This window comes from Hylobates moloch, unplaced genomic scaffold (genome assembly GCF_009828535.3).
Source record: "Hylobates moloch isolate HMO894 unplaced genomic scaffold, HMol_V3 SCAFFOLD_14, whole genome shotgun sequence".
Classification (NCBI taxonomy): domain Eukaryota; kingdom Metazoa; phylum Chordata; class Mammalia; order Primates; family Hylobatidae; genus Hylobates; species Hylobates moloch.
The window spans coordinates 3,775,272-3,801,604 of NW_026652289.1; the positions used below are offsets into that span (position 1 = coordinate 3,775,272).

Below are 26,333 nucleotides of genomic sequence, written 5' to 3' on the forward strand. Positions count from 1 at the left end.
CCGCCACTTCAAGGCCCCGGGGAAAGCCCCCATTCTCTTTGCCGCCTGATCAGGATAATCCGGGATGCTGACAACCACAGGAAGGCATGAGGGGTGCCGAAAGGAAGGTTATAAACCTGGGGAACGCTTACGACCAGTCCATCTCCTCAGCATCTCAAGGTCACAGGCTCTCATTAGCTCCTCATTAATATCAGTCATGTATCCAGCTGTCCCTAGATTAGCCTGTGCATCTCCACGTGCATTTCAGGGAGACAGTGACTGACAGCTTGTCCCAGGATGGCAATGCAGATAACAGAAGCCTGATCAAAATAGAATGGGCAGGATTTTTAGGACCCCACACACTTCAAAGCACAGCTTGGGCAGGAAAAAAAAAGCCAAGTGGTCTTGGATGGCTGAGCGAGTCGAGCTATAGAAAGTGACTTGGCCCTGCTGGGGGTGCTTCGTCCCCTTGAACCTCTTTCTCTGGCTGTCCCCTGACTCTGCTGGTACAGCAGGGTTGTAGACCCAGAAAATCTAAGGCAGGTCTCAGTTAATTTAGAAACTTTATTTTGCCAAGGCTGAGAACGCACGCCCGTGACACAGCCTCAGGACGTCCTGGGAACATGTTCCCAAGGTAGTCGGGATGCAGCTTGGCTTTATACATTTTAGAGAGGCACAAGACATCAATCAAGTACATTTAAGAAAGACATTGGTTTGGTCCAGAAAGGTGGGGCAACTCAAAGTGGGGGGCTTCCAGGCTGTAGGTGAATTTAAACATTTTCTGGATGACAATTGGTTGAGTTTGTCTAAGGACCTGGGATCAATAGAAACGAATGTTTGGGCTGCAATAAGACACTGTGAAGACCAAAGTCTGATCATGCAGGTGAAGCTTTTAGCTGTCAGGCTTCAGGGAGAACACGCTGTGAAATGGTTCTTCAAGTCTGTGTTGAAGTTAATGCTGGAGAGGTAACCATAATCAGGCATGTCTGACCCCTACTTCCTTCATGGCCTGAACCAGGCTTTCAGGTTAAATTTAAGACTGCCCTGCCTGAGGAGGGAGTCCGTTTAGGTGGTTGGGTGGGGGTGGGGGTGGGGGAGGGACTTAGGATTTTATTTTGGGTTTACAGGATCTAGATGTGGTTTTTCCCCTACTGGACCACAAACTCCTTGAGGACTGGGAGTATATAAGATATATAAGATATAAGATTTCCCTCTGTAATCGCCGCAGCACCCAGCATCATGCCAGACACACCATAGGAATTCATTTGTTTTAAAGGAAGGCGTGAATAAAGGCAGCAGTGCCTGGGCAGTAGATGGGCTCAGCCTTCTAATGAGAGGCACATGGCACCAGACGCTGACGGATTCCTCCTGCCCTGCGTGATGACCAGGGAGACAGGGGAGGCCAGCTGGCATCTCTGATATGGCAGTGACCCATCCTGCACCAAGTTCAGTCACTGGCAGGCCGGTACAAGAGTGGAGGGAAGTGATGCCTTCAAGTTCACCAGCAGTGGATATATGACAGTGGCTAAATCTTGAACCCAAGAGCTCTATGCAATGCCCTTGTGAAGAATAATAGCAAATAGGTTGATGCACCATCTGTTCACTCATTCATTCAGCAGTATGATTTTGAATGTTGATATGTATTGGGCACTGAGCTGGGGCCTCGAGATCCAGGTTGAGAAACCACAGCCCGTCCTCATAGAGGCCTGGCGTGGAGATGGACACGGAGCAAAGAACTCCAGGGAGGGACTGGACTGCATGAGGGCACCAGGGCTTAGGGAAGAAGCACAGACCCTGTCTGGGGAAGAAGAGCAGCCCCCATTGGTGGACATCACTCATCCAGAGGAATGAGGGCAAGCACCGGGGTGTTCTTTTTGCTCTCTGGTGTTCTGACCACTTGTCATTCTGGCTAAATGGTGTTGATGTTAAAGGAAAGTAGAGAAGGATTGAAGTGGGAACTGTCTATACTTTCAGAGCATCTGTGCAGCCCAAATGGAACGGCCAAACAAGAGTGTTGGACTCACAGTTTATTTTATTTTTTATTTTTCTTGAGATGGAGTTTCAGTCTGTTGCCCAGGCTGGAGTGCAGTAGTGTGATCTTGGCTCACTGCAACCTCCGCCTCCTGGGTTCACGCCATTCTCCTGCCTCAGCCTCCTGAGTAGCTGAGACTACAGGTGCCCACCACCACAACCGGCTAATTTTTGGATATTTAGTAGAGATGGAGTTTTGTCATACTGGCCAGGCTGGTCTTGAACTCCTGACCTCAGGTGATCCGCCCTTCTTGGCCTCCCAAAGTGCTGGGATTACAAGTGTGAGCCACTGCACCCAGCCTTGGATTCACAGTTTATAAGGCAGAATAAAACATCTACCTTCTACAAAGCTATTTAGAAGGCTGCTAAATCGCTCATCTTGGGTAACAAGAACAAGTGCATTTTTCCTGATTCCTGACAGTCAACTATAGCATAAGCTGCTTGAGGATGGAGATCAGGTGTTTCATAACCTATCTGGCACCTTTACTGTTTAACCCATTTCTTGTTTACAATAAGTTCCCAATAAATTGCTGACAATGGACAGATGAGCTTAATGCCCACGCTTACCCTATGCTGTGACAGGTGCAGCTGTCTTTGTAAATGTCTTTGTGTTTTAATAGTAGATGTTTTCTTATTTTTAGCTTTTAATTGCATTTCTTTCATATACTAATACAAAAAATGGTATAAATTTCTGGATGTGCTTTAACTCATCCATATAGAAGATGGGATGTCTTGGACAGATGTTTACATTTATTCCTGAAATCTATGATTTCTGCCAGCTTTCTATTGCCAGAGCCAGTCCCTTATAAGTTTTTGAAGCAGGAATGAATATCATGTTTTTCACTCGCATCACACACAACATAAAAGTACTGAGGGGAAAAAGATGATTTGACTTAAAGGGCTTACCTGTGCCTGCTGGCACCATTTTCAACCTTTTCAACTTTTGTCAAGTCAAGTTGACAATAATTCCTGTGAGCCACGCCTTAATTCACCTTCACCTTTAGACCGTTTTGGACAAAGATTGTAGCTCTCTAGAGTTTCTGCGTTGAATGAATCATATTCATGTTAGGAATTTCCACTGCAGGCCACCCCATGGTGACAACAGGTCAAATCTGAGCATTGTCCTAAGAGAACACGAGACAGTGTGCCCTGCCAGCAACGAGGACAAGAGGAGGGCTTATTCCTCATAGGGGTATGAGTAGATTTTTCCTATTTCAGAAATCTCAGTAAGTACATACACCAGTTTGAGATTTGTGTCTGTATACGCGCTCAAGAATTCTCTGTGAGGTCCTGTCTGGGTATAAGGCCCCATTGTTTTAAAGACAGCAACTTATAATAACTTAAAATGTTTGTTTTGCCTGGGCCCACCATGGAAAGAATTGAATTAACCTAAAGAGAGTGTTGCCGTGAGTGGTGTGAAGTATAAATTGCTCCCTGAGAAAGGGATTTGGAAGCCCCTGAAGATCTTTTCAAATAGGATCATTGTGTGAAACCCACTTTCCATGCCACTTAAGCCCTCATGTCTTCTTTGTGAAAGTTTTTCAAGAGGTAATGGCTCATGGAGAAAATGCAAGCCTTCGGAAGGTGCTGGGGGAGTAATGTGCTGCGAGGGAGTCGTTGGCACTGAGATGTCCTGGGAAACAAGCGGTGATTTGTATGTGGGAAGCAGTTAAGGACATGGTCTGTTTCCCTCATTTCTGGCAGGCAATGGTGGGTTACCTCTTTCAGATGCAAAAATAATCATTGAAAGAAGGCCCCTATGTGACAACAATCTCTCTTGGGGAGTAAGAGAAATTGGCCATGGCCTTACGATGGGTCTGAAACTAGAAATAAAAGCAGAGATAATTGTTTCAGCATGTCAGTAAGACTGGACCTACAAAGACTGTGTGCCAGCCAGGGTACCAGCTCAGGTACCAGTCACTTGTTAGGTCAGGCGTATGTGCCGGGTGTACAGTCAGGGATGCCTGCCTGGTATATGGTCGGGCGTATGTGCCGGGTGTACAGTCAGGGATGCCTGCCTGGTATATGGTCGGGCGTATGTGCCGGGTGTACAGTCAGGGGTGAGAAAGACGAACCCCCAAGTCCACCAACTGACTGAACAGACTCCTCTCGGCCCCAGAGGAACTCCAGGGAAATCAAGCTCCTGGCCCTGATGGGATGGGAGGTCAGATATAACTCATTATGCCCCTCCCACGTTAACTTCCCTTGTTTCTTTCCTCAAGGCTAAACAGAAACCAGCCTTTTCAACAGACTGCACCTGATACCCACCCACCGCTGGACTCTGCCCCTCCCTTGTGTGCTTTCAACAAGCAACCGACCAGCATTCCTGCCTGACGAGAGGCCGTAGAGTGGATCTAGATGGTCTACAGGGGATGCCCAGTGAGGGTTCGTCCCCTCAGCTTCACCTTTTGATGTCAGAGGGCCAAACACTCCACCCTTGGATGGTGCTAATGCTGCCATTTTTTTTGTTTTTCTTTTCTTTTCTTTCTTTTTTTGAGACGGAGTCTTGCTCTGTCACCAGGCTGGAGTGCAGTGGCGTGATCTCGGCTCACTGCAACCTCTGACTCCCTGGTTCAAGTGATTCTCCTCCCTCAGCCTCCTGAGTAGCTGGGATTACAGGCACGTGCCACCACATCCAGCTAATTTTTGTATTATTAGTAGAGACATGGTTTTGCCATGTTGGCCAGGCTGGTCTTGAACTCCTGACCTCGTGATCCACCCGCCTTGGCCTCCCAAAGTGCTGGGATTACAGGTGTGAGCCACCGCGCCCGGCCTGTTTTTCTTTCTTGTTGTCACCCAGGCTGGAGTGCAATGCTGCAATCTTGGCTCACTACAACCTCCGCCTCCTAGGTTCAAGCAATTCTCCTGCCTCAGCCTCCCAAGTAGCTGAAATTATAGACGGCCACCACCATGCCCAATTAATTTTTGTATTTTTAGTAGAGACAGGGTTTTGCCATGTTGGCCAGTCTGGTCTTGAACTCCTGACCTCAGGTGATCTGCCTGTCTCGACCTCCCAAAGTGCTGGAATTACAGACATGAGCCACTGTGCCTAGCTTAATGCTGCCATTTTTTCTTAACATGCGCCCCATGGAGAGGCCTGAAGCTCAGTTGCACATACATGTGTTTCTCCTTGTATAAATAAATATTCATGGCTTTCCTAGAGCTAATTGAATATATATATTCAGCCATGCCACCAGCATAAATTCCTCTTCCCTTTGCTCCTCCCTTGAGGTGCCTGTTTGTGGCTTCTGGCTGGAGGCTACGCTTCCCAGCCTGTCATAATGGCCACCGCGCAGGCTGCAACTCTATGAGAAATAAAACTCTCCTTCCCAAATTCATGAACCTCATCATTTGTCAGTTAACAGAGGTACCTGCCTGGAGTTACAGCCAGGGATCCCATCCTAGTTTACAGTCAGAGGGTACCTGTCTGGCGTACGGTCAGGGTTTCCGTTCCGGGGTAGAGTCAGGGGTCCCATCTGAGTGTACAGTCAGGGGTCCCAGCCTCCTGTATAGTCATGGGAACTGGCCTGGGGTACTAGTGAGGGCCACCATCCCTACCTACAGCCAGAGGCACTTGCCCAGTGTACAGTTGGGGGTGCCAGCCCTGTGCACCAGTCAGCAGCACCTGTCAGGTGAGCAGTCAGGGAATCCTCCCTGGTGAGGGGCGTGGGCCTGTATTCCTGTTTTGAAACGACAGAAACCAGCCTCCCTTGAATAACCAACAGTCATGGGATTGAGGAAAAGCCAGAGAGCTGGCTGAGGGAAGGACAGGGACCCAGGCAGGCCCAGCAGCTGAGAGCATGGTCAGATCACCCACGGCCATCTGCGACAACATTATTGCCTGCAGACACCGTCACGGCACAGCCACCTCTGAAGACAGCCCCGGCCCCTCTCCCGTTCCTGCAGTGCAGTCACAGATACCCCTCGCCCTTGCTTTGCTTTGCTCTCAGCAATTTATACATCACAGAACTCACTGCAACACACTTCAGGTTAATTCAATTCTTTCCATGGTGGGTCCAGGCAAAACAGATATTTTAAGTTATTGTAAGTTGCTGTCTTTAAAACACTGGGGCCTTATACCCAGACAGGACCTCACAGAGAATTCATGAGCGGGTATACAGGCAAACATCTCAAACAGACGTGTGTACTTACTGACGTTTCAGCAAGCTGTCTGGCCGAGAGCCACAACTCCACATCTAAGCTTACAGGGAGAAGGGAAGAACTTCGTCTTTTCCTGCTCTTGTGGCAAAACTTGGGGGCCTTGCTCCCCAACTTGACGAGATTCCTCACCACAGGAAAAGTGTTGGGATACTGCCTGGTCAGCCGCATTTTAATAAAGATCACAGAATATCTGATGAAGAACCACCAGGTTAATGAGACATTATTAAATTGTGCGTTGGTTTATTTCTTTGGAAGCTTGCTTCCTTCCTTTTATCTTCAACTCTATTATTGGTAATATTGCTTACATAAGGAGCTGGGATAAAGATCACTATGTCAATAACACTGTCTGAAATATCAGTGATAAGTACTTAACGAATGTTCAAAGAATGAATGAATTACAGTGTTGGGCAGTGAACAACCAGTTAATTATTTTAGATACCAAATATAGACCCTGAGATCAGCACCATCAAAGGTCCTTCCACCACCTGGTGACGCTCTACTCCAGCACTGGTTTAATTCTCTAAGGGTGGAGGGTGGCAGGCGCTGTTGGCTGCAAGCCCTTTGCTGTTGCTAATGAACCTCTGTTTTATTTAAGCAGTGATTTCCCCAGCCCCAGGATTAACTATTTTCTGGTGCAAGCCAACCATGGCTGTCCAGTCCACCTGTCCCTGTGAACAAGCCAGAAGTCTGCAGGTCACCCAGTTCTGACCGAGGAGACACGTGGAGAAGGCACCTAGAACATTTCTGGGAAGTATTTTCTTCCGTGATAAGAAAAGCAAGTTTTGTGAAAACGTCCTTTTGCATCTTCGTCCTTCCTGCTGTGGATTCTGTTGTGGGAGAACTGGAGGTTGGATGTGTGGCTTTTTGTTGTTGTTGTTTTGTGATGGAGTCTCGCTCTCTCGCCAGGCTGGAGTGCAGTGGTGCGATCTTGGCTCACTGCAACCTCCACCTCCTGGGTTCAAGCGATTCTTCGGCCTCAGCTCTCTGAGTAGCTGGGACTACAGGCGCCCGCCACCGCGCCCAGCTAATTTTTGTGTTTTTAGTAGAGACGGGGTTTCACTGTGTTAGCCCGGATGGTCTCAATCTCCTGACCTTGTGATCCACCCACCCCGGCCTCCCGAAGTGCTGGGATTACAGGCGTGAGCCTCCACGCCCAGCCAGATGCGTGAAATCTTTTGGAAACTGTGTGGGGGGCACATTCTGACACCCTGGGGGTGGCAGAGCAGGAGTACAGAGGGAGCAGAGCTCTGTAATCTGTCAGTCCCGGCAACGCTTGCGGGGAGGTGGGGAGGCGGGGTGGTTCGTGCTGGTTTTACCATCAGTGTTGGGTGCTTTGCTGGAAGCTTCTCAGGTCATCGACTCCTAAGGCCTCCCTATGCTAGGGCTTGACATCTGGGCTTTCTCTGCACCTGGAATGATTGAGACCGTGCAGGACTTCACTAGCCACAGCTGTTTTAAACATATTTGCACCTTAGAGGAAGCAGTAGAAAGACGTGGCAAGATCAACATAAATCCATCCCTATTTCAGGAAAAATGGCTGAGTGCGCGTCCACCGCCACTGTGGCTCAGGCTGCCTTCTCTAGACGTGGGGATTCCGCAGCGAGCAGCTCCCTATGGACGTGCTCAGCAGAGGCGCGGGGGAGGCAGGCGAGGCAGGTGAGGCAGGGCAGGCAAGGCGGACGCGGTCTCAGCTGAGGCTCGCCCCCACCCTGGCCCACAGGCAAGCCCAGGAGTGAGGGAATCAGGAGCTGGTCCCCCACCTCGGCTGGGGACTGTCGTCAGTCACTGACCGGGGACATCATCCGGGGGCGGGTGGCTCCCTTCCCACGGAGAGTGACCCCTTTGGAGAAGACTGCAGCTTAGCGGGCGCCATGGGATGTGCACACTGACCTGTGGAAGGGCTGGGGGCAGATACAGCACCCACCACAGTCTGTCCCCACACCATGCTGGGATCTCACATCAAGGGCCTCTGGCTTACCGTCGGGTGCTGTCAGATTTTTGTGGGTCACAATTTCTGGGAACACTTAAAAGAACAGAGCTGGAGTGATGGCTACGGCTCCGGGCGGCAGCGCCTTCCGGCCCCAGCACGGCTCCCATCGCGCCTTCCTCTGCCATGTGCCGCAGGGCCTTGGCCGGCATCTCCGCGGGTATGGGCGGCTGGCTGTGGTGCAGCCCAGATGCGTCCTGGCACCGCTGTGCCTTCACCGGGCTGCGCTTGTGCACTTGTCTGTTTACAACCAGAGCCAGCCGTGGGAGAGGCGAGGTGCCCAGGGGTCACACGGCTGCCAAACACGTCTCTTCCTCTACCTGCAGGCAGCAGCAGCCCCCATCTCCGTGTGACCCAGACGCCCATCCCCGCCAGGGGGCCCGTGCCCGTATGAGGAGTTCAAAGCGCTGCTGCCACTGGCCTCTATCTCTGGGATCCCATCACCCTATTGTTCCTATGGCTGCTTGGGAGCCCAGGACTGCAAGAGCCCCCCCTCCAGCCCCATCCCACGGAGGACCCTGGCACTCTCAAGTGGAGCCCTTCATGGGTGCACGTCGAGGACATCTGGAGAAAAACATCACCAGGAACTGTGATAAAGACTTCGGAACAGTCGCACTATGTGCACACAGAGGCTCTTTCAAATCAATGAAAGAGCTCTCCAAGGGCGGGGCGGATTCCATGGAGCTGCCGGCGAGCCAGCGAGCGTGGACCTCACTGAAGTCCCACACATGCAAATGAAAAGAACGATGTGACATCGTCTTTCTCTATCAGGGGCAAAGATTGAAAAGAACTTTGGGTCTTTTCGTCCGCACGTTGCCTGAGGCTCCAGTGGGTCTGCAGCCGGTGTCTCTGCACCGGGTTTCTGTTTCCTGGAGGGCGTTTTCTTGTTTCTTCTTGATTTTTCTGTTTCTTAACTGCACCCATTAGTGAGCTTTGCTGCTTCGCGTTCACAAATCGCTCTTCATTCCTTCTCTACACACAGGACGTAGGGTGGCCAATATTACCACCCCCGACATGATACCTACAGAACAACTTTGAAATAGAAAAATGCAGACACTTCCCTGATCAGAGCGGTAAATATTGGTAGAACCAGAAAAATTATTAGTGACCAATGCAAAGTTGGGCATGGCTAGGGGTCATGTTCGTGTGTGTGTGTGTGTGATGTGTGTGCTTGTCTGTGTAGTGTGTGTACTTGTGTGTCTGTGTGTATGTATGTGTGCAACTGTGTGTATATATATGTGGTGTGTATGTGTGTGTGTGTATATGTGTGTGTGGTGTGTGTGGTGTCTGTGTATATGGTTGTGTGGTGTGTATGTGTAAGTATGTATGTGTGTGTGGTATGTGTATGGTGTGATATGTGTGTGGTGTATGTGTGTTTGCATGGTGTGTGTATGTCTGCATGTGTGCATCTATGATACATTTGTGTGTGTGGTGTGTATATGCCCCAACATATTTCTTAAATATATTTGATTGATGTCTCATGTCTCCCTAAAATGTATAAAACAAAGCTGCACCCTGACTACCTTGGGCACATGTTCTCAGGATTTCCCAAGGGCTGCGTCACGGACCACTGGTCACTCATATTTGGCTCAGAATAAATCTCTTCAAATATTTTACAGAGTTTGACTCCTTTTGTCCACCAGTTCTATCAGTAATGCCAAAAGGGAGGAGGGGATAATAAGGTATGTCTGGCTCTTGATTCCCATCACAGCCTGAACTAGCTTTTCAGGTTAACTTTGGAATGCCCTTGGCCAAGAGGAGGCATTCATTCAGATGGTTGGAGGGGCTTAGAATTTTATTTTTGGTTTACATTGGCTTATGACTAACACTCTGGGGAGGCCTCTAAGATTTCCAGTTTATCTACCACTCCCTGTGTAAGAGCAGCTGCTTACTGTAGGTCCTGGCCTTAGGTCAAACAACCTTGACATCATCCTTCAATCATCCTGCACATTCCTCTGAACCACTCCTCCCTGTGCTATATAAGCTCTGGGTCTGGGGCTGAGGGGCAGGGATCCACCATCTCATCTCGCTGCCACCTGAGACACGGACATGGCTTCTCTTTGTGAGTCCCTGTGAAACATTTCTTTCTAAGAAACTCAATGTGTCAGCCTCTCAGCTTCTTTGGACTTTGGGGCTGGTTTGCATAGACCTGCCCACTGTAAAACGTGGGCTGAGAGACCAAGAAATGTGCAAGGCGAATGAAGCGTCTGTGGGAGAAATCCCAGGCAGCAGCCACTTCCACGTGGAGCAGCATGGTTCGCCTTTTAGATGCATGTGTGTGAGTGCAGTGATGCCCCTAAAATGCTGGCATGTTTAGCGCAATCATTAGCTGAGAGCCGTCCATCACACAGCGGTAAGGAAGGGCGGCGAGCAGCTACTGCTGTGGACAGCTGCTTCTAGGGGCTGCCTGTTTGGTGATGGAGCCCAGCCAGCAGCAGAGGCAAAGTAAAACGGCTTTGGTAGGAATTACAATTGGGAAAAGGTTTTTAAAAGAGCTCAGCAGTCAAAAGGTAACTTGGTTCAATCTGCCATGTGGGTTGTATATGTGTGCACGCCTATTGCTTATTGCTTTTTTTTTTTTTTTTGAGACGGAGTCTTGCTCCGTCATCCAGGCTGGAGTACAGTGGTGAGATCTTGGCTCACTGCACCTCCATCTCCCAAGTTCAAGCAATTCTCCTGCCTCAGCCTCCAGGGTAGCTGGGACTACAGGTGTCCGCCACCATACCCAGCTAATTTTTGTATTTTTAGTAGAGTCGGAGTTTCACCATGTTGGCCAGGCTCGTCTCAAACCCCTGACCTCAGGTGATTCACCCACCTCACCCTCCCAAAGTGCTGGGATTACAGGCTTGCACCACTGCGCCCAGCTTGCTTATTGCTTTACGGCCTCTGCTCTCTGTAAAACTTTTCAGTTGAGAACCCTGTCTGTTTCTCTGTTTGCTTCTGTCTGTCCCTCTTTCCTCTTGCAACCCTCAATGACACATGAGGGACCTAAACAAGGAAATTTCTGACAGCCTAGGATCCCTGGGGAACAGGGAAAAGGCACCAGTCTCCTCTCTTTGGGAGGAACCTGTTTTTCCTCATAGTATCTTAGGTTGTAAGCAGACAGGTTCCCCTCAGGTCTAGGGCTCTGCTCCCTTGTACTGTTACTGGGCTGGTTGGCTGTTTGTAGGGCACTAGAGACTGCTCGGCACTGTGAGAGGACTTGACCTCGATGTGTGTGATGGCTGGTGGTTGATGGCGGGTGAAAGCCACAGTGTTGGAGGCGGCTCAGGACAGTCGTGCAATGGAAACGATCATTGATATGGGGGTACGTGGGTCTTTGCACGTTTGAATAAGAAAGTCGTGGTTTAGGTCCTAAAACCTGCATGCTTTCTTGGTCCTGGTCCTTAAAGGGCTCTACCTTAAAGCTAGTAATCTAATTAAGAAACAAGCTAAATCGAAAAGACCGCCTATCGAACGAATCAGCCTTCAAAACGCTTTGTAAAGGAAATGTACATCTTTAGGGGAATCTCCATTTGTAAGGGCATCTCTGTCTCCATACTGAAACCACCAGAAACCTTCTCTACGGAGAAGACAATGGCATAAAGTTTACATAACAGACCTTGCTTTTGCTTAGATTGAAGTTCTGTTCCTTTCTACCTGTTTCCCCAGAGTCCTGTCTTGGGAGATGCAGATTTAGAATGTTCTCCCTAACATTTGTTTAGGGCATGAAACAGGAAATCAAAAGATTAATAGTCTGAAGTGAGGGAGAATCTTTAAAAAATGGCAAAAGAAAAATCTTCTTAAATGTGTAAGATCTGCTGCTGTGTCTGCTACATCTACATATGTGTCACGCATATGTGACACTTCACTACTGTAGAAAGTAGAAAGTTTCCTCTTCAAAGTTTCCCTTCCTGTTAAAGAATAAGTCATAAGTGTTAGAAATAATAGTTTCTTTTAAAGACTGACTTTCTTCAAGCCTCCTTGCTTTGTGCTAATAACTCTTTGTTAAGCCCTATCCTATGTAGCTGTTGGACATGCTCGCAGGCACGTTCCAGCTCACAGCCTATGCCCCTTCCTTATCTGGAAATGTTATTGCTTCTTTAAATCTTTCGTAAGCGACTTCCTCCTTTCCTTTGTTCTCCCTTTGCCTTTACCTATTTAAGAAAGTTTTAGGTTGTTAGCAAGTCGAGTGTCTGTTTAGACTGTGAGGTTCGGCTCCAGCCAATGGATGCAGGACACAGCAGTAAGGATGACCCAAATACGTAAGGGATAAATACATCTGCTTTTCCTTTGTTCAGTGTACTCCTGTGGCAAGACTGCTGGCGAGTGCACCCTTTCTGCAGAAAGTGAAAATTGCCTTGCTGAGAGAATTAAATTTATGTTCAAGTGCTATTTCTTTTTTTTTTTTTTGAGACGGAGTCTCACTCTGTTGCCCAGGCTGGAGTGCAGTGGTGCGATCTTGGCTCACTGCAAACTCTGCCTCCTGGGTTCACGCCATTCTCCTGCCTCAGCCTCCTGAGTAGCTGGGACTACAGGCGCCCACCACCACGCCCAGCTAATTTTTTGTATTTTTAGTAGAGACAGGTTTCACCGTGTTAGCCAGGATGGTCTCAATCTCCTGACTTCATGATCCTCCCCCCTTGGCTTCCCAAAGTGCTGGGATTACAGGCATGAGCCACCGCGCCCGGCCCTCAAGTGCTATTTCTTTACGGCACCAGGGAACAAGCATTTTGCATTCCTAACACTACCAAAACATGTGAAAGAGAACATTTACATGCTTAAATCAAATATTTTATCAGAAAAATAGATGGTAGCTCAAATGCCTTTTGGCACATGTGATTTTGGTAATCTTTGGTAAATAAAACCAGTTTCAAAATTCTCTTCAGGAATTTAAGATCTTGAAGTCATGTTATGTTAAATTAATCCTAGGGTTTTCAGCAGAAATTGGGATTACTCAGAGTGTGTTTGGTAAAGGTTATAAAAACATGGTTTTTGCTGAAAGGAAAAGCAATTTTATCTAGAACAGAGGATATTTAAAGATTGTTTCAAAATGAAAGGAAGAGAATGCTGTGTTGGGCCTTGGGGCTGGACCAAGCTCAGATCCGGGTCTGTCTGAGCTCAGATGTGAGTCTGTCTGAGCTCAGATCACCAGCCTCAAAGCTACCCACAAAGGGGAAAATTATGCCAGGAACAAAAGAAATTACCTTTGAGACCTGTAGTTATCAAGAAGATAGTCAATGTTGGGGAAGGGAAAAACCAAGGAACTATTGAAACTAGAGGGGAGTGCGAAGGAATTGTTCCATTTTGTAGATCTGGATCATCAGCTCCCTGAAGAACCTTTATGAAAATGGATTGTGAGAGCGACTAATTTGGGAGCAGTGTCTCTGGTTTAAAATGCTGCAGAGGGAAAGAGCATGTTTGGGTTGATGCAGGACCCACACTCACCACTGAACAATTGCAGCTGGGTATACACAATCCAGACACACAGGAGAGTATTCCTGAGGGAGCAGCCAGCTTGGGGAATCGGATAAAAGGCACTGGAAGGTCTGTTTACCCTGAGAAGGGACAGTCTGACTCCACTATAAATGCCAAGTGCAGCACCTCAGATGAAGCAGCTGACTTCTTCTCATGGGTCTTACAGATGCTGATAAAAACATGAGGCTAGTTAAGAGCAGGGGAAAGGCAAAAGGAAGAGTCAGAATCCATCAAAGGGAAGTGGACATTTTTAAATGGTTATTTAAAAATAAGGTAAATAGGCCGGGTACCATGGTGGCTCACGCCTGTAATCCTAGTACTTTGGGAGGCCAAGGCAGGTGGATCACCTGAGGTCAGGAATTCAAGACCAGCCTGGCCAACATGGAGAAACCCCATCTCTACTAAAAATACACACGCACACACAAATCAGCCGGGCATGGTAGTGGGTGCCTATAATCCCAGCTACTCTGGAGGCTGAGGCAGAAGAATCACTTGAAGCCGGGGGGATGGACGTTGTAGTGAGCCGAGATCGCACCACTTCCCTCCAGCCTGGGCGAAAGAGCGAAACTCCGTCTCAAAAAAATAAAAAATATAATAAAAGTAAGGTAAATAAATTTTTAAAAATTGATAGATGAGGCTAAGAGGAAAGACGAGAGAGTCCTGGGGCTTATCCAAGGGTGGCAATCTTTAGATAATTACTAAGAAATGGAATGAATTGAGGACTTATTTTTTCTTATTTTTTATCTTGCCCAAATTCCTACTTAAGGGGTCTGGGGAATCATGCCCTACAAACCATAAATTCTCATCAGATGGGTTTTATTTAACCCTATATATTGTGACTTACTTTCAATCTGACTCTGGCATAATATTATGAGACAAGGAAAAAATAACCCCCAAATGTATTTCCTTGCCATACCTTGAAATTGCCCTGCAAAGTCTCTTGTGGGAAAAATCTGCATTCTATAGAGAATACTCTTCTCACTTTGTTTTCCTTCCTTTTTTTTTCCAGATCCCAGAGATAATCAGCTAAGAGTCAGGCACCCTTTTAGGTCTGAAAAGAAACACTTTACAACCTGCTCTCTCTCTCTGAAGTCTGCTATCCGAGCGATTCCTCTGCACAATAAAACTTGGTCTCCACGATCCTTTACCTTAACCTAAACATTCCCTGCCATTGATCCCAGGTCTTCAGATAAACTCAACCAATTGTCAACCAGAAAATGTTTAAATTTACCTGTAGCCTGGAAGGCCCCGCTTTGAGTTGTCCCGCCTCTCTGAACCAAACCAATGTATTTCTTTTTTTTTTTTTTTGAGACGGAGTCCTGCTCTGTCGCCCAGGCTGGAGTGCAGTGGCGTGATCTCGGCTCACTGCAAGCTCTGCCTCCCGGGTTCACGCCATTCTCCTGCCTCAGCCTCCTGAGTAGCTGGGACTACAGGCGCCCGCCACCACGCCCGGCTAATTTTTTGTATTTTTTAGTAGAGACGGGGTTTCAGCGTGGTCTCGATCTCCTGACCTCATGATCCGCCCACCTCGGCCTCCCAAAGTGCTGGGATTACAAGCGTGAGCCACCGCACCCAGCCCAATGTATTTCTTAAATGTATTTGATTGATGTCTCATGCCTCCCTAAAATATATAAAAACAAGCTGTGCCCCAACCACCTTGGACACATGTTCTCAGGACCTCCTGAGGGCTGTGTCACAGGCCATGGTCACTCAGATTTGGCACAAAATAAATCTCTTCAAATATTTTATAGCAGCAACAGAATAAAATGAAAATTGATGGAGTTAAAAGGTTTTTTTGTTGTTGTTGAGATTTAGTCTTGCTCTGTTGCCCAGGCTGGCATTGCACAATCTCGCCTGCTCACTGCAACCTCAGCCTCCCAGGTTCAAGCAATTCTTTTGCCTCAGCCTCTCGAGTAGCTGGGACTATAGGCATGCACTACCATGCCCTGCTATTTTTTTTGTATTTTTTAGTAGAGACAGGGTTTTGCCATGTTGGCCAGGCTAGTCTCAAACTCCTGACCTTAAATGATTCACCCACCTCAGCCTTCCAAAGTCTTAGGTAACACGGGGTACCTTAAAATGGCACCGTACCTTAAAATGGGGCCGGTTCTGGGTTCTTATCCCATCCTTGACCAGGCACTGTCTGAACCCGCCAAAGGAGGGCCAATCAGAAAGAAGCATCTCCCGCCTTCCCTTGGGCCCGCCCCTAGCCCAATCCATGTAGGCCCAAGGGATATAAAACCCAGCACAGCAGCAGCCCTCTCTCTCTTCTCTTCCTTCTCCTTGCGTGGTGCCGCTCGATACCTCCAATAAAGATCTCTTGACCGCGAGCAGTGTAATTTGGTCTCTGCCCAGCCCCTTTCATTGGTGCCGTGACTCGGATCGGGACTCCCCACCCCCCTCGGTGGGACCGTGATCCCTTTTGGGCTCAGTCCAGACCCCGGCCGGTCTTCGCTCATTCTCCTGCTCGCCAAGCTGTTCGCCCAACACCAGCCTCGTCTCGGTAAGTCTTCCCCTCCGGGGTCTACCTCTCTAGGCAGGCAAGAGACCCCATGAAGTGCCTCGCCTCAAGCCCCGAAGGCCATGGTAGACCCCAAATAGCAAAACTGGCCCACATATCCCCTAGACAACCAAAGCAAATGGCCCACTTATGGGTCTCTCGATCCTAACATTCTCCAGGATCTCTACAATTATTGCGAGCGAACAGGAAAATGGGTAGAGATCCCATATATCCACGGCTGCTTTCTCCTACGGGATACACCTAACCTTTGTCTCCCTTGCAAACCACAGCAGCTCCTTGCCGCTCTTAAACCGCCAACCTCTCCCTCTGCCCCTGACTTCGACCCAGCCGATGAACCCCCCCCATACCACCACCCTCCGCCGCACCCTCCGGCCACCACCCAACCGGAAGTTGCCCAGCCTTCCACTGCCCCCCCCCACGCCCTCAACCGCCTATCCCGTCAGCCCCGGCCTTCAGCCCCCCCCACCACTCACTCAAAGTCACACCCCTCCGCCCCCCTTAGAGAGGTGGCAGGAGCTGAAGGTATTGTCCAAGTCCGTGTCTCCTTTTCTATGGCTGACTTATCACAAATAGAAAAACGCCTAGGCTCCTACACTTCCAATACTGCTTTATGATTCTCTCTAACACCCTCCTCCCTGAGGAGCGTAGGCGAGTCTAGGAACAAGCTCGAACTTATGCAGATGAGGTTCATCAAACAACCCCAGCCCTACCGCTAGGAGCGCAGGCAGTACCTGAGCATGAGCCCAACTGGGATTATAACACCCAAAATGGAGTATCAGCCCGAGACCATTTCGCTACTTGCATCATAGCCGGTCTACGGAGGGCAGCTCAAAAGGCAGTTAACCGCCGGGCGCGGTGGCTCACGCTTGTAATCCCAGCACTTTGGGAGGCCGAGGCGGGCGGATCACGAGGTCAGGAGATCGAGACCACGGTGAAACCCCGTCTCTACTAAAAATACAAAAAAAAATTAGCCGGGCGTAGTGGCGGGCGCCTGTAGTCCCAGCTACTCGGAGAGGCTGAGGCAGGAGAATGGCGTGAACCCGGGAGACGGAGCTTGCAGTGAGCCGAGATTGCGCCACTGCACTCCAGCCTGGGCGACAGAGCGAGACTCTGTCTCAAAAAAAAAAAAAAAAAAAAAAAAAAAGGCAGTTAACCTTGAAAGACTTCATGAAGTCATACAGGATAAAAATGAAAACCCGTCCGCTTTTCTAGACCGCCTTACACAGGCACTCCAACAATACACCAACATAGATCCCGAAACCCCAGACGGTAGGCAACTCCACATATCCCATTTTTTTTGCTCAGAGTTTTCCTGATATCAAAGGTAAACTAAAAAAACTGGACAAAGGCCCCCTCACCCCTCAAACCGAGATCTTAGCAACGGCATTTAAGGTGTATCACAATCGAGATGAGAAGGCAAAGAGGCAAAAGTACCAGTTACTGGCACAAGCCCTTCAAGCCTCCCCTCGATCACACGGCCATAAGTTGTCGTCTGCCCATCCATCCCAACGTCAGCCCCCAGGGCCCTGTTTCAAATGCGGAAAGGAAGGGCACTGGGTCCGAGAGTGCCCAAATCCCAGGCCCCCCAACCGGCCATGTCCTAAATGCCACCAATCTGGCCATTGGGGCGTAGACTGCCCCAGCTCCTGAAGGGGGGCCGGGCCGGCCACCATCCCAGCTCCCGATCTTCTAGGCAAGACTGACGGGGCCTTGGGACTTCCTTCCCGACACAAATCATCACCACACAGGAGCCCAGGGTCTCTTTAACAGTGGATGGACATCCCATCACCTTTACCTCCATCACCTCCAACCAATCACCCTCCCATAATCCACCTCACTCATTGCCTTGGTGGCGAGTTCCATAGATTCCCTCCCAGCCAGCGTCCTTAAAACCCACACCACTTCCCCAGCCAACCCCAATATCCTCTCCCCGTCTCCAGCCTGAAAAGATTACAACCAACCTCTTAAGAAAAGGGTTCCTCAGGCCAATCCATTCTCCATTTAACACTCCTAAAAAAACCCAATGGTACGTTCCGCCTCATCCAAGACTTCAGCTCTTATCCTCTATTCCTCCTAGTGCCACACATTTCTCAGTCATAGGTCTTAAAGATGCCTTTTTCACCATTCCCCTCTCCCCTCAGTCACAAGACCTGTTCGCCTTCACTTGGACTGACCCAGACACTAAATAGTCACAACAGCTCACATGGACAGTGTTTCCCCAAGGGTTCAGAGATAGCCCCCATATCTTTGGTCAAACTCTTGCCTCAGACCTACAAAAATTACACTTTCCCCAGTCCACCCTCCTACAATACGTTAGTGACCTCCTCCTATGCAGTCCCTCTCTAACTGTCTCACAAACTGACACCACCTCTCTTCTCAACTTCCTTGCTGACCGAGGCTACCGAGTATCCCCCCAAAAGGTCCAGCTCTCCCTTACTCAAGTCACCTATCTAGGAGTCCTCCTTGCCCATGACTCAAAGGCCATCACCCTAGACCGAAAGTGCTTCATTAGAAGTCTTCCCATCCCAAAAACCAAACAAGAGATACTCTCCTTCTTAGGACTAGCAGGCTACTTTAGAACTTGGATCCCCAACTACTCTTTATTAGCTAAGCTGCTATATGATCTCTCCTGAGGTGCCCCATCCGAGCCTGTAGAGGCCACAGTCAAGCAGCCCTTCCTGTCACTCCAACAGGCACTACTCAAAGCCCCAGCCCTACATCTTCCAGACTTACAACAACCTTTCATTCTGTATGTACATGAGCACAATGGCTTGGCTCTTGGAGTCCTAGGTCAGATGCACAGACCTACCTTTGCAGCAGTTGCATACCTATCCAAACAATTCTGAGAGCGAACTTGGCCCACAGGGAACTGAGTTTTCTTCTTTCCCTCCTCACTCATCCGGCCTGGGTTTCCTCCCTTCTCTCGCTCAAAAAATCCTGGTACCAGGTAACCCATGGCCCTCGGCCTTACAGAGGCCCATCAGTTCTCTCATTTCGGTGACGACCGGCTCAACCGTTCTGACTCACAACATGGCCATTGGCTACTAAGGGACGCCCTGTTCAGCCAGGTGCTGTATACATATACCCCTCCCTCTCTCACCATGGGAGGCTCTGCATCCCTGCCGGCCGACTAGACCCCACCATGCAAGGGTGGGCCCCCTGCCTTTGGGCCCTGGCTGCAACCTACCTACTATTTCAAGAGTCAAAGAAATTAATGTTTAGGGCAGCTGTTGTCATTACCTCCCCCCATCAACTCAAGGAACTCCTGACCTACAAAAGTCTCCGCTGTAACTTTCCAAACATGTGCACCCCTCAATCCCACCACCCTCCTGCCTGTCTCTCCTTAAACACAAACCCACAAACCCCTCTAAAGCCAGGCATGCCCATACCCCACAACCCTCTCAAAGTTCGCATTTCTAAAACGCCCTCCTTTCCTACTATTCCTAAGGCATAAGCTGCCACCCTCATGCCTGCTTCGAGCCCGCTCTTCTGGCTCTCCGCCTCTTACATCTTCTTCTATGGACCCTCCTCCGCCAACAGGCCCCCTTCACAACCCTACTACCTGTTCACCCTCAAAGAAACCTACAGCGCTAACCAGAGGTCACACACCAATGTCATCAGTTACACCCGATGCTCCATCAACGCATCCTCAGTAAACCTTCCCCTCCCTAAACTCACCATAATAAATAGCGGTTAGGACCCTTATTTCCACATGTTCCACTTTGCCATTTGCTTTCCACACCAACAATCCCGCAGTACCTGTAAAACTGAATGGCCCCAAAACTATGGGTGTCCCTGGACCAGCTGTGTTATGAATTAAGTCACCAAAAAAAAAAACAGACAGACAGACCCCATTCATATATTAAACACCTCTCAGGTCCCTACTTCCAATAGTTTCTTATGCGCAAACATCATAACAACAACAAACCCCCTCTTGTTGCAGTTCCACTATCTAGCTCCATAAACACAAGCAACTCCTCCCCACCGACCACCGGCTTTGTAATCTCCCATGTCCCCCTCCTTGCCAACCTCAGCATCCCTATTCCTACCTGTTACAACACCAGCTACCACCCCCCATCGCCCCACAATGTAACATGCAAACAAACTGTCACCTCCCCCCCCAACTTTCCAGCTCCAGACGGCTTTTTTGGTGTAACGGCCATTAATTCCTCTATCCCTGGCCCCTGCATACCCACCACACTAGTCCCTCAACTCACATTGCTCTCCTTCTCTGAAGGCCTTCAAGCCTATCAGTTTAATCACCCTAAACCCAACTCTCCTGAGGACCATCTCTAACAACCTCTCTCATAGGTATACAGCGTATCCCAATTTTCAGACGGCCATTGAGGAAATGGCTCAGTCTCTAGCCGCCCTCCAACGACAAATCACATCTCTAGCTGGTGTCACCCTTCAAAACTGCCGTGCCATCGACCTACTCACAGCCAAAAAAGGCGGTACTTGCATCTTCTTACAGGAGAAATGTTGTTATTACATTAATGAGTCCCAAGTAATCGAAACTAGCATTAAAACCTACATCAGGTAAAACGTAAACTAATGAATGCTAGCACTACTCCCTCCCTTTGGGAAACCCTCAAAACCCCCCTCTTAGCTTGGCTCCTTCCCTTTTTAGGCCCCCTAATGGGTATCCTCGCTTTCTGCACACTACTCCCCTGCCTCATTAAGTTTCTCTTCCATATCTAACCAAACATTTAACCAGCTTCTCCTCAGAAACTACCAACTTTTAGCCACCAGCGAGGACGGGACAGATTCCACAGATGGGCTCACAACCTGCTAACCCAAGCCAGTCATGACAACCGCCAACCGATTCCACAAATTTCTCAACCATCTCCGCGCCGACAGCTGGCTCATCGCCAACCCATCCCTGCCCCTCAACTGGCTCATGGCCCTGGAGGATCTATACCTACAAGGAACATTACCCCATGCACAACCCTGACAGTTCTCCTGTGCCCCCTCCCCACAGTGCCCCACACTCAGCAGGAAGCAGCCAGATGAACCACGACACCCATTTTCCCCCATTTAAGAAAACAAAAAGGGAGGAATGTTAGGTAACATGGGGTACCTTAAAATGGCGCCGTACCTTAAGATGGGGCCGGTTCCGGGTTCTTCTCCCCTCCTTGACCGGGCACTGTCTGAACCCGCCAAAGGAGGGCCAATCAGAAAGAAGCATCTCCCGCCTTCCCTTGGGCCTGCCCCTAGCCCAATCCACGTAGGCCCAAGGGATATAAAACCCAGCACACCAGCAGCCCTCTCTCTCTTCTCTTCCTTCTCCTTGCGTGGTGCCGCTCGATACCTCCAATAAAGATCTCTTAACTGCGACTGGTGTAGTTTGGTCTCCGCCCGGCCCCTTTCACAAAGTGCTGGGATTACAGGCGTGAGCCATCACGCCCAGCCAAAACAAAGGTCTTAATTAACACTGTCAAAAGTTGGATGAACCAAAGGAAGCCTCCACTGGCCCCACAATGTTAAAGGGCCCCAAACCAGTTTTCTGTATTTATCCCAGATCGGATAAATTAAAAAAAAAAATAAGGCGGCAAAGATTGCAATGAGAAAGCTGAGCAATACTTGCCTAGGGCAATGCTGATGCAGATAAGTCCAGATTAAAGTTTGGCAAGAGAGACCCTTGGCTCAACCCCTGCTGGGAACCTAAATCTTTTTTACAAGAGAGGGAAAAATGGTCTGGGGGTTGAAAAAAGAAGTTCCTGGTGCTGTTACAGGTGTAGTTAGACACTCATGAGCAGAGGGAGGAGAGAGCTCTTCTCCCACCCACTAGGAATGTCAGGTGATGGTTTGGCAATGATCGCATTGTCTCTCTAAAAGGGATAAATTGGCAGCCGGCACCAGCGAGAGGCCATTTCCTGATCGTCTACACCTGTTGCACTAAAGTGTTCATTGAATGCAGGCGCCAGGGAGAAGCACCTTCCCGGCCACGTGCATTAAGAGACAAAATGGCAGAATGTGACCTTCCAGGGGCACACCACAGGAAAAGGGAAGAAAGCCTCAGAGGGGCATGCGTACCACTTCCTAAACACACTATGTGTGCTCACCTCCCAAGGGTAAGGAGGGCACGTGCATGCAGGCAGCCCATCCTAAGAGAAGAACCATGGGAAACGGGCCATCCTGTAAAGCCCTAGGATCACGGTTAAACACTGCACTTGACCTTCATGTGCCCACTTGGGTCTCTTCCAAGTGTGTTTTCTTTCTTTCCTGTCCTAGAGCCTTTTAAAAGAAACTTCCATTCCTTTTCTGAAAGTCGCCTCGGTGTCTTTTTTTGCCTTATGCCCCTCAGTCTAATTCTTTCTTCTGAGGAGGCAAGAATTGAGGTTGCTGCAGACCCGTAAGGATTCACTGCCAATAACTCAGATACTTCCACTGGTAACATATTTGGTACCATGAGACTCAGATGTTTTTCACCCCAATAGGACCACAGCATACAAATGAAAAGTTGACAGGATTATGTAAGTTGAAATGTTTAAACAGGATTTATGCAAGCTGTTGTGACTCAGTTTTGCTCTTAAGGAGCTGAAGGATAGGGGTGGTGGTCTTCAATGTATCTCTAATTTACCAGGCTGGCCTCTGCAGAAATAGGAGACTCCTGGAGGAATAGAGTGGACTTCAGCAAGCTGCACCAAGGAGAATCCACAGTGGCAGCTGCCCTGCCAGGCGTGGGATCTTGGTCAAGGTGGATCAACACAGCCTCAGGTGTGTGCTCTGCCCCACTGAGACGGCAAGTGCATTCTTTTCTATTCCTATGAGGAAAGAGCATCAGGAAGAGCCTGTATTCACATAGGATGAATAACAGTGGACCTTGGCTCTGCCTCAGTGTTATGTGCTAATAAACCATGTGTTCTATGCCCTAAGGAAGCCCAGAGAGAGCTGGACAAGCTGGATATCCCAAAGAGCATGACGCTGGCCCGCCACACTGATTACATTGCACTGGCAGGGTGCTAACCAAGAAGCGGCTAGCACACTGGGAGTCTTGGTAAGATGCCTGAGTGCCCGCAGCTGGCAGACAAATCCTACAAAGATTCTGGGAACTGCCACTAATAACACTCTTGGTGGGGAGGTCCCATAACCAGGAGGATACTGGGTCTCCCGTCCACAGCAAAGAGCCAATTATTGCATCTTGCATCTCCCACGACCAAGAGAGACAGACAATGCCAGTGCGCCTTCTGGAGGCAGCACATTCCACACGCATGAAGACCACTCCAGCCTACGTACCATTGATATGAGAAGCTGTCGGCCTTCCCTGAGCCTGCAGCAGGTCGAGGCTGCAGTGCAGGCAGCCCTGTGACTCAGGCCCTGCAGCTGGTCAGACCCTGTGTTATGAGAGGTATCAGACATGAGAAAGGAATGCTGTGTGTTTATGGCAAGTCACTATGCCAGAATCACACTGCAGGCCCCTGGGATTCAGGAACAAAGCCATGCCATCTGTGGCAGAGGATTCTGCAAAAAATTCTGAAAAGTCCCTGCTGATGTGCTCCTGGGGCCTGGGGTGATGGTATACCTGATTGTGCATGTGGACCTGCTCAGATGAGCTGGATTCTGTCATATCCCTGGGTCATGAGGTTGGGGACTCAGAAATAACCCATCACAGGTGGGAGTGTGCGTGTGGCAGCAGCAGAAGCAGGAGCAGGAGGCCAAGCAGCGGCAGCTGCCCAGTACCCCGCCACCCTCCACAGCAGTCCCCACAGCCCCAGTGGAGGAACCTTCCGGTGAACTGAGGAGGGAGGGACAAGCCCGGCCTCAGTTCATGGAGGTGTCTGCTCTGCCTGTGGGGCCAGCCCAAATCGCCTGGCTGCCATACTCCAGCCTCAGCAAGCTGCCCTTTAATGAGGGTGATATGGTTTGGCTCTGTGTCCCCACCCAAATCTCATCTTGAACTGTAATCCCCAGGTGATGAGGGTGAGACCTGATGGGAAGTGATTGGATCATGGGGGCAGTTTCCCCCATGCTGTTCTCGTGTCGGTGAGGGAGTTCTCATGAGATCTGATGGTTTTATAAGTGTCTGGCAATTCCCCTGCTTGCACTTGTCTTTCTCGCTCGCCACCACGTAAGACGTGCCTGCTTCCCCTTCTGCCATGATTGTAAGTTTCCTGAGGTGTCCCCAACCATGCAGAACTGTGAGCCAATGAAACCTCTTTTCTTGATAAATTACCGAGTCTTGGGTAGTATCTTTATAGCAATGTGAGAATGGACTAACACAGAGGGTGATGAGGGAACATTTTCCCAGTGGTCATCCCCCCTGTGTAAGTGGCTGTGAGGTTAGAAGATCTCTGAACCCATGGGCAATGGCCGACTTTGCCAGCTGAACCCAGAATGGGAGCGATGTGGAGAGTGGGGATGGGCAGTCAGGGCTGAGGCATGGGGTAGACATGGGGGAGTGGGCAGGAGGTGCAAAGATCTGTGTGTAACAGGCAGCTGCTCCCAGAGAACACCTGCCACAGGGGAGGCCTGAACGACCCCTAGGGAAGGTCAGGCATGGCTGTTTGGGCCAAGTGTGATGGGCCGGTTCTCTCTCTCCATGGGGGTTCAAGGCTGCCATCCTCTCTCCCTGTGCCATCCTCTGCTGCCTCCTTTCCACGACCCTTGACCACAAGGGAACTTCACGATGAGCCTCCTGCCTGCTAGGCTCCGAATCTGAGTCTGTTTCCTGGGGACCAGCCTACCACACTGCCACCCTCCCAGAGTAGAGAAACCAGAAGTAACTGAGCAGTGCTGGCGTCACATGGCCATCCCAAGGTCAAGCTTCTTCCCCTCACATATGAAGAACATTCTCTCTCTCCCACCTGAAGTTCCCGCCAGTCCTACCTGAAGTTCCCGCCAGTCCTGCCCAAAGTGCTGTGGCTGCCCTGGCGATCTAGGTGGTCTCTCCATTGTGGGTGGTGCCCAGTGGTCCTCAGTGGGTCTGGACAGGCCCTTTCTGGACTGGAGACCTATGAAGTGGAAAGACAAGTCATTCACTTTTCCTACCTGTTTACTATGAAATGCAAGAGCAGAGACAATAGCAACCAGCCCCCATTCAGAGAGGGGCAGAGTGGCAAGCACATGGCAATCGTGGAGTGTGGCCAGCCTGAGATCCCAGTATGGTAGAGGACACTCCTCGATGTGGCCCCAGCTCTCCTCCCTAGGCAGGCCCCAGTCCATGTTCTCGGTGGCAGTGACTGGCCCTTCCTTTGGTCTGTCCCCTGGGCCACCTGCATCCCAGGCACTGGAGAGTCCCCACTTTCTCGCCTCTTCTGCCACTCCTCAAAGAATGGGAGCCTTGGGTTATTCTCAAGTTCTCAAACAACCACAAATACAGTCTGTGAATTCACCCGCTGGGGAAAATGCATTTGTAACCCCCACATCAATACTCGGGGCACTCCGGGTCACTGGACACACACAGGGAGGGGGAAGTTTGAGACATAGGATGTGCATGTTCCCAGCTGAGGTCGCACACAGTGACGTTCTGCCTTCTCGTTCTAGCTCATCCTGTAAACACGGGTCTTTCCATGGTCTCCTTAGTGACATTTTTTAATTTTTTTTGGTGGTTTTGCTGTCTAAGTTGGCCCAAGCATAGTGCTGAAGTGGTCCTAAGCACAGGGAAGCCACGTGCCCTGGGCCAGACAGAGAAAAAAGGCATCTTAGAGAAAGCTTCAATGTTAATGAGTCAACAATATTACACAGGTGTCTTTAAACAGAAATACACATAAAACAAGATTGTGTGTGGATTGACGAAAATTTAGTGACCAGAGCTCTCAGGAATCTTAACCCTGTCTTTCTCCTAGGAGCATGGCTCATTCATCTCTAATTCTGCGTTTACAGTGACTTTTTAGAACATGAACTGCTGCCGATAATGATAATCGATGATTTTCTTCTAGGTTTATAGGTCCTTTGGTGTTACCATCCTCTTAAAAATGCGTTTGTTTGGCTTCTTACTGAAATTATGGAGAGAGACAATTACAGGCCTCTCAAGGCGACAGAGCTTACATGAGGACGCCATACCCTTTATCTGTTTTTCCCGAGCCATTGTGTCCACCTGACATGATTCACTTTGGTCCATTCAGACATTGTAATATTATATATAAAAAACATATATATAAAAAAATGTGGACAAAACCCCATATAGATGTATATACATATATGTATATGTATATATACATATATACACATATGGCTTAATATATGCATATATGA

At 49.3% G+C, this 26,333-nt stretch overlaps 1 protein-coding gene across 1 annotated transcript in view; it reads right to left on the reverse strand.

Annotated features, from left to right (window-relative positions):
• Positions 1 to 22,663: 22,663 nt before the first annotated feature.
• The window catches only part of SLC37A1 (solute carrier family 37 member 1), a 105,162-nt gene continuing 101,492 nt past the window's right edge, over positions 22,664 to 26,333 (reverse strand). Inside the window, exons 18-19 of the mRNA XM_058427387.1 lie at positions 24,966 to 25,090; positions 22,664 to 22,903 (exon numbers count right to left, since the gene is read on the reverse strand). Coding sequence (XP_058283370.1) covers positions 22,898 to 22,903; positions 24,966 to 25,090 — 131 coding nt within the window. The 3' untranslated portion in view covers positions 22,664 to 22,897. The remainder of the gene's footprint in view (positions 22,904 to 24,965; positions 25,091 to 26,333) is intronic.